This window comes from Pseudonaja textilis, chromosome 6 (genome assembly GCF_049901715.1).
Source record: "Pseudonaja textilis isolate UNSWEBS1 chromosome 6, rPseTex1.2, whole genome shotgun sequence".
In the NCBI taxonomy this organism is placed as follows: domain Eukaryota; kingdom Metazoa; phylum Chordata; class Lepidosauria; order Squamata; family Elapidae; genus Pseudonaja; species Pseudonaja textilis.
The window spans coordinates 54,208,656-54,221,544 of NC_141995.1; the positions used below are offsets into that span (position 1 = coordinate 54,208,656).

The window sequence follows — 12,889 nt, forward strand, 5'->3', positions numbered from 1 at the left end:
CTCCTTCGCTTCCCTCCCTCTCTCCCCACCACCCCACCCTCCCCAAAAAATACATTCCTGTCTAGGAACATCTTGTAAAGATGCTCCTAGCAAGTGGGAGCCGGGTTCAGGCGCCTTGAAGGAGAAAGCTTCAGTTGCGCATTGCTGTTGCTGGGGTTGCTGCTGCTGTCGCTGTTGAACACACACACCCCAACACACACACACACACACACCTCCCAACTGCACGGGGTTTTTCCCCCACCCACCCCCAAAAAGGAACCAGGATCAAAACCCGGGCAGAAGTCAGGGGGCTGGCAGGGAAAGGCAAAAGCAGCAGCACTGCTAGAGGGAAAAGAGGGAGGGGGTCCGACCAGGAGTCTTGAAAGACCCCATTTTCACCGGAGCAGTCATTGCAATGGGGAAACCCACAAGAGGCACTGCCAGCCCTGCAAAGGATCTTTCAGACAACACCAAGGGATTGTCACCACCCCCAACACCCCATCCATCATATCCATCCATAAAATGCATGTTTGTATATATGTATGCATGTGTCTGTCTGTCTGTCTGTCATCAATGTTTCTCTATATCTCTATTTCTTTATCTTCTCCAATACCTGTCTGTCTGCCTGCCTGCCTATCTATCATCTAGTTAAGATATCATCTAGCTAGCTAGCTATCATCTCCAATGTTTCTCTATGCCTCTATCTTCTTCACTACTTGTCTATCTATCCATTCATCCATCCTCTATCCATATCTATCTTCTTCTCCAATACCTGTCTGCCTGTCTGTCTAGCTAGCTTAGCTATCATATCTATCTATCTGATCTTTCTCCAATGTTTCTCTAGATCTGTTTATCTTCTCCAATACCTGTCTGTCTAGCTAGCTAGCTATCATCTATCAATCTCTATCTATCCATCCATCATTTCCGATGATTCCCTAGATCTCGATTTCTTTATCTTCTTCAATACCCGTCTGTCTAGCTATCATCTATATTTACCTATCTATCCATCTATCTCTCATCTCCAGAGAATCCAGATTCTCTAGATCTGTTTCTTTATCTTCTCCAATATCTGTCTGACTGACTGACTGACTGTCTAGCTAGCTATTGTATCTATCTATCTATCTATCTATCTATCTATCTATCTATCTCTCATCTCCAATGTTTCCCTACATCTGTTTCTTTATCTTCTCCAATACCTGTCTGACTGTCTAGCTAGCTAGCTATCATGCCTGTCTGTCTGTCTAGCTATCGCATCTATCTATCATCTACCTACCCACCCACCCAGCCATCATTTCCAATGTTTCTCTAGAGCTGTTTCTTCATCTTCTCCAATACCTGTCTGACTGTCTGTCTGTCTAGCTATCATATCTATCTATCTATCATATCTATCTATCTATCTATCTATCTATCTATCTATCTATCTATCTATCTCTCATCTCCAATGTTTCTCTACATCTGTTTCTTTATCTTCTCCAATACCTGTCTGACTGACTGACTGTCTGTCTAGCTAGCTAGCTAGCTACCATATCTATCTATCTATCTATCTATCTATCTATCTATCTATCTATCTATCTATCTATCTATCTATCTATCTATCTATCTATTTATCTATCTATCTATCTATCTATCTATCTATCTATCTCTCATCTCCAATGTTTCTCTAGTTCTCTGTTTATCTTCTCCAATACCTCTGTCTGTCATCTCCAATCTCTCTCTCTCTCTTTTTCTCTTTCTCTCTCTTTCTCTTTCTCTTTCTCTCTCGCTCGCTCTGAAAGGAACCGGCTTTCTTCCGAACACCATCATCATCCGCTTCCCGTTCCCGTCCCTCCTGCCCGCCTGGGTCGCCCATCCCGCAACCCACCCACCCACCCACGCGGACACGCAACACCTCCCCCCCCGTGTCCGTCCATCCCTCGTGGGGCGGAGGGGGGGGGACAAAGACCAGCGAGAACTGCCCCGAGGCACCTTTTCCTCACCCTACACACACACACACACACACACACACGCACACAAAACATATCCGCATCTCCGCCTGCCCGCCCCGTCCGGGCCCCCGCATGACGTGGCAGCCGCGTCCGGTGCACACGTCGGCCTTGACACGTGTCTCCGCCCGCTCGCCCGCCCGCCCGCGGCTTCCTTAGCTTACCAGTTCCCGGCGGGCGCCTCTCGGCGGAGGAAGCCTTGGCCGGGCTGCTTCGCTTGTTGTCCCCCGACGACGGGCAGCGTCCGGACGGCGTGACCGGGACGGGCAAGACGGCATCCGCTTGGGACGCCGGCGGCAGCGGCAGGAGGAGCAGCAGCAGGAAGAGCAGCAACGGCGGCGGCGGCGACAGCCGAAGGAGCTGCCTGGACCGGCGGCCTCCGCCGCCGTCGCCCGCGGGTGCCGGGGAGCCGGTGAAGCGCATCGGGGCGGCGGAGCCGGCACCCTCCAGCTCCGCAATGGGCGCCCTCCCGGCGGAGCCCGCGAGCCAGCCACCGCGCCCCGCCCACCGCCTCGCCCCGCCCACCCGACGGCCGTGGCCGTTGCTGCTGCTGCTGCTGCTGCTCGCGCTGCCGCTCGAGGCCGGGCTACGCGCAGGCGCCCGGAGTGTCCTTCTCCTCCTCCCCCCCCCCACAGCCACAGCCGCATCCCCGGCGAGCATGCGCAGACGAGGGCCATGACGCCCAAACCTTGCCTCTCTCTTCCCTCCCACGCGTCAGCGCTCTGATCCTGAACTGCTGTGGGGAGGAGGGGGGGGGGGGAGTTAGACCTCGATTTACGACGGTTAGGAGCTGTTCAAAGTTACAGCGGCCCTGAAAAAAAATGGAACAAAAAAATTCCACACATGATAGATTTTGACACGTTACACATTACTGTAGTGTTACAGATTGACCGAGTTGGAAGGGACCTTGTAGGTCATCTAGCCCAACCCACCCTCCCCAAGCAGAGACTATACTTTCTATAGTATCCCAACTCGAGAAATGCACTCAGACACTGGATGCTTTTCAAGAAGAGGCTGGACTGCCATCTGTCAAGAAATGGTGTAGAAGAATCTCCTGCTTGGGCAGAGGAGGTTGGGCTAGATGACCTACAAGGTCCCTTCCACCTCTTGTTATTTTGTATTCCATAATATCCATGCTTCTATAGCAATTTAAATTTCTTCTCTTGGCTTGGTCACGTTTGAGAGCCAGAGAAAAATAGTCTCAAAGGAGGAAAAATTAAGTCTTTCAAATCTGATTTGACTTCACTTTGATGTGGAAAGGAAATTCCATCTTTCCTTTCATCCGAAAAGGATTTATTTTTTTTATTTTTTTATTTTGTCAAGCGATTATAAGATAACAGGTATAAGTATAAACATAGGTATGAATACATGAAATGGGTACATATAAGAAAAATAAAAGTAACAATAGGACAGGGACGGTAGGCACGTTGGTGCGCTTATGCACACTCCCTACAGACCTCTTAGGAAAGACGTGAGGTCAATAGTAGACAGTCTCAGGTTAAAGTTTTTGGGGGTTTGGGGAAGAAACCACAGAGTCAGGTAGAGTGTTCCAGACATTGACCACTCTGTTGCTGAAGTCGTATTTCCTGCAATCAAGTTTGGTGCGATTAACCTTGAGTTTGTATCTATTGTTTGCTCTTGTATTGTTATGGTTGAAGCTGAAGTATTCATTGACAGGTAGGACATTGCAATGTATGATTTTATATACTATACTTAGATTGGACCAAAGATGGTGTAGTTCTAGCTTTTCTAAGTCTGGTGGCATAAGGTATTCTACAATGAGTAGAGGAGCGAAGAACTCTTCTTGTAAAATATTTCTGGACTTTCTCAAATGTGTTAATATCAGATACGTAATGTGGGTTCCAGACTGATGAGCTGTATTTGAGTATTGGTCCAGCAAATGTTTTGTATGCCCTAGTTAGTGGTGTGATATTACCAGAGAAAAAGCTACATAGGATTAGGTTAACAACTCTTAATGCCTTTTCGGCTATGTAGTTACAGTGGACTCTAGCACTTAGGTCATTTGAGATGAGTACTCCAAGATCCTTGACAGAGTTTGGATCATCAACAAGGTCTTCACTATTCAGCCTGTATTTTATTTTCTGATTTTTTTTTTGCCAATATGTAAGACAGAGCATTTATTTGATGAGATTTGAAGTTGCCATTTGTTTGACCATTCGAGGACTTTTTGAAGGGTAGCAGTATTGTCTGTGGTGATGAATAGCTTTACATCATCAGCGAAGAGAATGCAGTTGCTCTTGATATGATCACAGAGGTCATTTATGTTGAATATGAAAAGAGTTGGTCCTAGAACACTGCCTTGGGGGACACCACTGTTGACAGGCACAGAATTGGATAGGACGCTCCCAATTTTGACCATTTGTTGTCTGTTTGACAGGAATGCTTCTATCTAATAATGCAGGTTTCCAGAGATACCGTAAGATTTTAGTTTTAGGAGTAGTTTGTCGTGTACCACTGAATCAAAGGCTTTACAGAAGTCTATGTAGATTGCGTCTATTGCTTTGCCCTGTTTTGTTTTTTTGTTTTGCCATGTTTTGTTGCATTGATTTGTGTGACATCCTTCTGTCTTATTTAATCTAAAAGTTAAACTAAAAGTGACCCTACATCATTTTTGACAGATGGCAGTCCAATCTCTTCTTGAAAGTTTCAAGTGATGAAGCTCCCACAACTTCTGAAGGCAACTTCTGTTCCATTGGTTGTTCTCACTGTCAGAAAATTTCTCCTTATTTCCAAGTTGAATCTCTCCTTGTTCAGTTTCCACCCATTATTCCTTGTCTGGCCTTCGGGTACCTTGGAAAACAGCTTGACCCCTTCCTCCTCTCTGTGGCAGCTCCTCAAATATTGGACAACCGCTATCCTGTCTCCCCTGGTTCTTCTCTTCACTAGACTAGCCAGTCCCAGTTCCTGCAACCATTCTTCATATGTTTTAGCCTCCAGGCCCCTTCATCATCCTGGTTGCTCTTCTCTGCCCTCTTTCTAGAGTCCTAGGATCATGTGATCAAAATTCAGATACTGGGAGCCTGGTTTATACTTACAACCATTGCTGTGTCCCAAGATCGTAGGATTCCTCCTTTTGCAATGTTTGAACAAGCGAAATCAATGGGGAAAGCCCAATTTGCTTAACAGCCATGTTTTCTAACTTATCCGCCGTAGGGATTAGCGACATTTGTAAAGGTCGTAAAACAGGGCAGAAGTCGCCTCACAAATGTTTCACTTCACGAATGTCTCACTTAACAACAGAAAATTTTGAGGCTCGGTTGAAGTCGTAAGTCGAGGACTAACTGAGGAGAGCGTGGTAGCTAAATTATATTCATTCTCTTACTCATTCAAGATTAATCATTTATAGTATATTATTACTATCACCACATATTTCAGTTTCTTATTCTTCTATCTAACCATTCATAAAATAAATCTCAAATCTTATAGCACTCTTTTTTTCTCCTGTTCTCTAATTGTCATTGTAAGTCTATTCATTTCCACACATTCCATTAGTTTCTTAATTGTTTCCTCTGTCGGAATTTTCTCATTTTTCCAATTTTATGCAAATACAATTCTAGCTGCTGTTAATACATGTTATCTCTCTATTATAACCTTCAGGCATAAAAATTTTGAGGCTCTGTTGTAGTCATAAGTCAAAGACGAACCTGGGGAGACCATGGTAGGGAAGTGGGATTTGCATTTGGGTTGGGCAAGCCGGAGCTCTGCCTTGCCCGTTCCTTGCTCAAAGGGTTCGGTTTCCCCAGTAATGCACCTGCATTTTATTTATTTATTATTTTTTTAATTATTTTTGCCAATTGCTTACAAGATGATAGGTATAAGTAAAAATATAGTTATAAATACATGGATACATATAAGAAAAATATAAAAGAAACAATAGGACAGGGACGGTAGGCACGTTGGTGCGCTTATGCATGCCCCTCTTATGAATGGGGCGAGGTCAATAGTAGACAGTCTAAGGTTAAAGTTTTGGGGGTTTGGGGAAGAAACCACAAAGTCAGGTAGAGTGTCAGGTAGAGTGTTCCAGACATTGACCACTCTGTTGCAGAAGTTGTATTTCCTGCAATCAAGTTTGGTGCGATTAACCTTGAGTTTGTATCTATTGTTTGCTCTTGTATTGTTATGGTTGAAGCTGAAGTATTCATTGACAGGTTAAGTCATTGCAATGTATGATTTTATATATTATACTTAGATTGGACCAGAGGCACCGTAGTTCTAGTTTTTCTAGATCTAGAATTTCAAGTCTGGTGGCATAAGGTATTCATTCTGCAACAAGTAGAGAAGTGGATAATTCTTCTTGTGAAATATTTCTGGACTTTCTCAACTGTGTTAATATCAGATACATAATGTGGGTTCCAGACTGATGAGCTGTATTCGAGTATTGGTCTAACAAATGTTTTGTATGCTCTAGTTAGTAGTGTAATATTACCAGAGAAAAGGCTACATAGGATTAGATTAACAACTCTTAATGCCTTTTTGGCTATGTAGTTACAGCTAGACCACTTAGATTATTTGAGATGAGTACTCCAAGATCCTTGACAGAGTTTGGATCATCAACAAGATCTTGACTATTCGGCCTGTATTTTATTTTCTGATTTTTTTTTTGCCAATATGTAGGACAGAGCATTTATTTGATGAGATTTAAAGTTGCCATTTGTTTGACCATTCGAGGAATTTTTGAAGGGTAGCAGTATTGTCTGTAGTGTTGAATAGCTTTACATCATCAGCGAAGAGAACGCAGTTGCTCTTGATATGATCACAGAGGTCATTTATGGAGAGTATGAAAAGAGTTGGCCCTAGTACTCTGCCTTGGAGGACACCACTGTTGACAGGTACAGACTTTGATAGGACGCTCCCAATTTTGACCATTTGTTGTCTGTTTGACAAGAATGCTTCTATCCAGTTATGCAGGTGTCCAGAGATACCGTAAGATTTTAGTTTTAGGAGTAGTTTGTCGTGTATCACTGAATCAAAGGCTTTACAGAAGTCTATGTGGACTGTGTCTATTGCTTTGCCCTGATCCAGTTGTGTAGTCCATATGTTTTTGCAATGTAGTAGTTGCAGATTGCAAGATAGTTTTTTCCTGAAAAAAAAAAATTGAAATCTTTCTCTTTAAAATGCACCTCCGGGAGAGTTTACGATCCAGGGGCAAAATGAGCCTTTCTAAACCTGCAAAGGGCTCCGCCCTTGGAATCCTTTGGAAGACAAAAACTTCCTTCAACCTGCCTTTTCTATCCTGAATGATCCCGTCAGCTGGATCTCTTGGATCTTTCGCTCTCCTGACAGTTCCTAAAAAAAATATTAAGTGCCATAAAAGAATGACATGCTGTGTGCCTCTTCACAAAATATACACAATCGATACGCGAAACATTGGTTTTTGCTCCAATTCAGTGCCTTGGGCAGTATTGCTCGACTTCAGCAACATTTAAGCTGGGTGGGGGAAATAATAGGACTTAGAACCATAGAGCTGGAAGGGACCCCCCTGCTCAAGGCAGACCTTATTATTATCCTGGACAAATGGTGGTCCAATCTTTGCTTGAGAATCAACTCTGGGAGTCCACAAGTCCATAAGTCTATAAATTGTCCTGGTTTAGATCATAAAATTGAACCAGAGAGCAAGAGACTGCACAACATCATTGAGTCACTTAATGCCCTGAGTGGGTCACAGAGGCTAAATAAATACCTGATGTGCGTGTGTATGTGTCTGTGTATGTATGTATATCAGTGGTGGGATTCAATTTTTTTTTTTCTACCAGTTCAGTGGGCGTGGCTTGGTGGGTGTGGCAGGGGAAGGATACTGCAAAATCTCCAGTCAGAGGTGGGATTGTCCAGTTCTCCGAACTACTCAACATTTCTGGTACCGGTTCTCCAGAACTGGTCAGAACCTGCAGAATATCCACCTCTGATGTATATGTGTAATTTTGTGTAATCTTAATTTTGCAGGAGATCATGCCTTCTGAAGTTCTGGGGTGGTCTTTAGAATATATCTATCACTCTATCTCTATCTCTATCTCTATCTATCTATCTATCTATCTATCTATCTATCTATCTATCTATCTATCTCTGTATATCTCTATTTATCTATCTCTATCTACCTCTATCTATATATCTCTATCTCTATCTATCTATCTATCTATCTATCTATCTATCTATCTATCTATCTATCTATCTATATCTATTTTATCTGTTTTCTTAAGTATTCAGCTTTGTTCGGGTATTTTCTCATGTCATTATAGTTGCGCTTTTAAAGTTGTAGCGATGTTTCAGCAGAATTTCATCTGCCATCATCAGGCTTCTGTATAGTGTTCGTCTGTGAGTCAGACTTTCACAGCCGTTTCTGTTTTAAATTTGGTGCTAGCCTACTGCTGTGTTAGAATGGTTTTTTCTTCATGCTGATTGGTTGGGAGTCTTGGTCTGCGTTTATTGGTCTTGGAGTTTGCTGTGTTCTGCTTGACTGGTGTTTCTAATATCTTCTGTCTGTTTTGTAGCATTTTTTTTATCTTGATTGGCTGGCAACATTGTGTTTCCTGTATTGGAGGCTTTTAATGTGGCTTGGCTCCAAGTAAACAGATGGCTATCATTTATTAGGAAGCTAGGTTTCATCTGGGTGCCTGGTTGGGGTGTGTTTGAGCTGGAGGTATCGGGGAGGGGGGGTATCTGTTTGTGCCCAGGTGTTTGCCTGGCTTGTGGTGTGGAGATTTTTTTGTTTGTGAGTGCAGGCTTCCAAATAATTGACAGTCTGGTGGAGTCAACTATTCTATTCATGCTTTCAGGTCTTTTTTCAATCTCTATGGCTTCTCTGATAATTCTGTAGCTGAGGTTTTCTATAGTGGCTAGGGTTTGGGTGCCATTGAAGTCGATGCTATGACCTGTGGCTTTCATGTGTTGGACTAGTGAGGAAGTATGTTCCAGCTTTTTTACTGCATTTTTGTGTTCATCCAGGTGGGTACTTATTCTTCTATTGGTCTGTCTGATGTATGTGGTAGGGCATGGTGCACAGGGGACTTCATATATAGCGTGGTTTTCCAAGTCAGTTTTATCTTTGGGGTTTCTTAGGATGGCTGCCATTTTTCTGTCTATTTTGAAGGCAGTCTTGATGTGATGCCTGTGTAGTATCTTACTGATTTTGTGTGTAGTACCTCTTATGTAGGGCAAGAGAACTGTGCCATAGATCTGTTCATCTTTTTATCTATATCTGTATCTGTATCTCTATCTATCTGTATATCTATCTATCTATCTATCATCTATCTACCAAATACCATAGATGCATGAAAAGATAGATGGATGGATAGATATGTGTTTCCCTGAAAATAAGACCCTGTCTTTTTTTTGCCACCAAAAAAGGCATCAGGTCTTATTTTCGGGGGATGTCATCCACTGACTAACCTCACTTGTGTGCATCGCTCCTGGCCTCCTTTTTGCTGTCAGAGACCTTCAGGAACTTCTTGTGTGGCCAGCAAGGCCTTCCTGAAGGCCTCTGCAGCTGATAAAAGAGCTCTGGATTGATCCAGAGCTTTGTTATCAGCTACAGAGGCCTTTAGGAAAGCCTTGTCGGCTGCAGAAGAAATGAGCCAGCGAGGCAGGTGTCGAGGTGTGTGAGGCCTGGCTACAACTGTCCAAAGGTAAGTAGTCGGCCAGCTCCACCCACCCCCATCCCCACCCTAGCTTAATTTTTAACCATCCACTCTGGAGTGGGCCGGATCTTAATTAGGGCTTATATTAGGCGCACATGCAAAAATCAAACTAGGACTTACTTTCAGGATAGGTTGTATTTTCGGGAAAACAGGGTAGCAAATGTGCATTGCCTCTGTGCATACATGGAGAGATTCTCTCCTTTATTAATCACTCAGACGTAAGTACTGCGGTTTTGAAACAGGATCTCTGCAACTCCTGGCAAGCTATGAATGATAAGACCTGGGGCCAAATTACACACTCTGTGCAAATTCTATGGGCTCAGGAAAAAAGAACTGGTTCTGCCAAGCAAAAAAGAAAAAAGAATCTAACCGAGTGGCAGCACACTTAATCCTTCCTTTGTCTTCTCTTTAGACTCCGAAGGCCTGTTCTTTCCCTAAGGCAAAATATGAAAAGGGCTCATCTTTTGTTTCATTTGAGCACTCACTCCTATTTGCAAGTATTTGTAGGCATGTATCATGTTTCCCCCCCAAATAAGACCTGTCTCATACATATATTTTGCCACCAAAAAAGGCACCAGGTCTTATTTTCAGGGGATGTCATCCAATGTCTAATCTCACTTGCGTGCATCGTCCCCAGCCTCCTTTTCACTGTCAGAGGCCTTCAGGAATTTCTTCTGCTGCTGCCGGCAAGGTTTTCCTGAAGGCCTCTGCAGCCGATAACAGACCTCAGGATCGATCCAGAGCTTTGTAATCAGCTACAGAGGCCTTCAGGAAAGCCTTGCCAGCCTTGCCAGCTGCAGAAAAAATGGGCTGGCAAGGCAGGTGTCGGGGGGTGCGAGGCCTGGCTACAACTGTCCAAAGGTAAATAGTAAGGGAGCTCCACCACCCACTCATCCCCACCTAGCTTAATTTTTACCCGTGAACTCTGGAGTGGGTGGGGTCTTAATTAGGGCTTATTTTGGGAGTAGGGCTTATATTGGGCACACATGTAAAATCAGGCTAGGACTTACTTTCAGGGTAGGTCGTATTTTCGGGGAAACAGGGTAAATACAAGTAACTGCCACAATTGAGCCTGACGTTTATACTGGTAAGGGAGACATTTGTTGAGTTTCGCTCTTATTTTGCGATATATATTTTTCGTTGCGGTCGTTCAGGGAATCCCTGCAGTTAACAAGTTAGTAGCTCGGCTGTTAAGTGAAATTGGCTTCCCTATGGACACAACGCTCATCAGAATGTGGCAAAAGAGAGTTCCATGACCCTTTGGGATGCTGCAACCATCATAAGTATGAGTCAGTTGCCCAGCGTCTGAATTTTGATCATGTCAACATGGGGATGTGGCAACAGTCCCAAGTGTGAAAAACGTAAGTTGTTGGTCAATGTTTTCAGTGATGCTGTAACTTTAAATGGTCACTAAGTGAACTGTTTTAAGTCAAGGAACTACCTGTCATCACAGAATCATACAATCACAGGGCTGGAAGGGACCCTGGAGGTCTTCTAGTCCACTTCCTTCCCCTTATATTATCTTGTACACACGTTGTCCCATCTTCTCTTGAAAACCTGCATTGCTTCTCTTCTTTTTCTAATTTTTATTGGCTTGCTTATTTTAATCAATGTACAGGAATTAACGGCAGTGCCCCTCCAGTACCTAATTTCTTCTCATCTCCTGTGAGCCTTGGCTGTGGATAGCTATTATTTCATCATATAAGAAAGAAATCGAAGTAGCAATTTTGACAAAGGTTTCCAATTGAAATAATAATAACAACAACAACAGCAATGATAATGACAATAATAATAACAATAACAACAATAACAATGACAATAATAATAATAAAAATAAAAAATTGACAGACTGACAAAGTTCTGGAACACAATACCCAGGATATCATGATTGTGGAGAAGAAAAAAGTGTGGATTGTCGACATTGCCATACCTGCTGACAGCAGAATCGACGAGAAACAACTTTTAAAAAGTTACCAGATATCAGGACTTGAGAATCGAACAGCAGAGACTCTGGTATAAACCAGTGCAGGTGGTTCCACTGGTACTTGGCACACTGGGTGCTCTGCCTAAAGACCTGAGCAAGCACTTAAAAACAACTGGTGCTGACAAGATCACCCTTGGTCAGCTGCAGAAGGCCACCTTACTGGGATCTGCTCGCATAATCCGCCGATACATCACGCAGTCCTAAATGCTTGGGAAGTGTTCGACTAGTGATTTGTGATATGAAACCTAGCATAGTTATCTCATTTGCTGTGTATACTGTCAAATAATAATAATAACAATAATAGTAGAATTGTATTGGCAAAAATTGGAAAAGTGAAAAAAATTCCGATAGAAGAGGAGATGATTAAGAAAATAATGGAATGTGCAGAAATGAGTAAATTGACATTAGCAATTAGAGAGCAAGAAGACAAAGAATATTATAAAATTTGGGATTTATTTTATCAATGGCTAGATAAGAAAATAGGGAAATAAAATAAAATATAATTATAACATGATAGTAATGATAAGATAAGGTAATGATAGTTATAATTGATTATAATGAAATGAATGATATTACATATTAGGTCATATAATAGGTGAGATTTGCTCGAAAAGAATTATGTGAATGTATAATTAAAGTCTGATAAGATGTTAATAACAATATAATGTAATAGGTATAGTTGATATATACATATAATATGAATTATAATTTAAAGGTAGAAGGCTGATATTGTGCACAAAGGATATGTACCAACCGACACACTGTACAATGGAAAGATGATTTATTTGTTGTTTTATGTTTGTGCTTGTTTATGTTTGTTGTTAAAAAAAAAAACCACACACACCCCTGACATAACAGTAGTTGAAAAAAGTTTGCCTTATTGACATTGCAATACCTGGTGATGCACGAATTGTAGACACGCAGCAAGAAAAAAAAATCACAAAGTACCAGGAATTACAAATTGAAGTTGAGCGACTTTGGAAAAAGAAATCATGTGTTATCCCAATTGTAATTGGAGCCTTTGGAGCAATACCTAAAGGGCTACCTCGCTATTTGGAAATTCTGAATTTATCAGACTTGAATACCCTGATTCTACAAAAAACCACTCTACTTGGAACAGCTTATATCCTCCGAAGCTACCTGAACAGTTCCTAGGTCCTTGGTTAGGACTTGAGCTGTTGAGCTACCGACCAGCCCCAAAGGTTGTGAATCTCACCAAGGATTAACCACCATAATAATTCAGACACTTTTAACAGCATCAAACATCAACATCTGCCTAGTCTAGGTCTTTG

General features: G+C 42.5%; 1 protein-coding gene across 2 annotated transcripts in view; it reads right to left on the minus strand.

The window, feature by feature from the left end:
• The window catches only part of STIM2 (stromal interaction molecule 2), a 90,316-nt gene extending 87,896 nt beyond the window's left edge, over window positions 1-2,420 (minus strand). Inside the window, exon 1 of one of the 2 annotated variants that reach the window (XM_026699870.2) lies at window positions 2,126-2,420. In XM_026699870.2, the coding sequence (XP_026555655.1) occupies window positions 2,126-2,384 (259 nt within the window). In that variant the 5' untranslated portion in view covers window positions 2,385-2,420. Of the gene's footprint in view, window positions 1-1,667; window positions 1,687-2,125 lie in introns of those variants that run through there. The other variant, XM_087936586.1, reaches the window with a different exon arrangement.
• Between the last annotated feature and the right edge of the window lie 10,469 nt (window positions 2,421-12,889).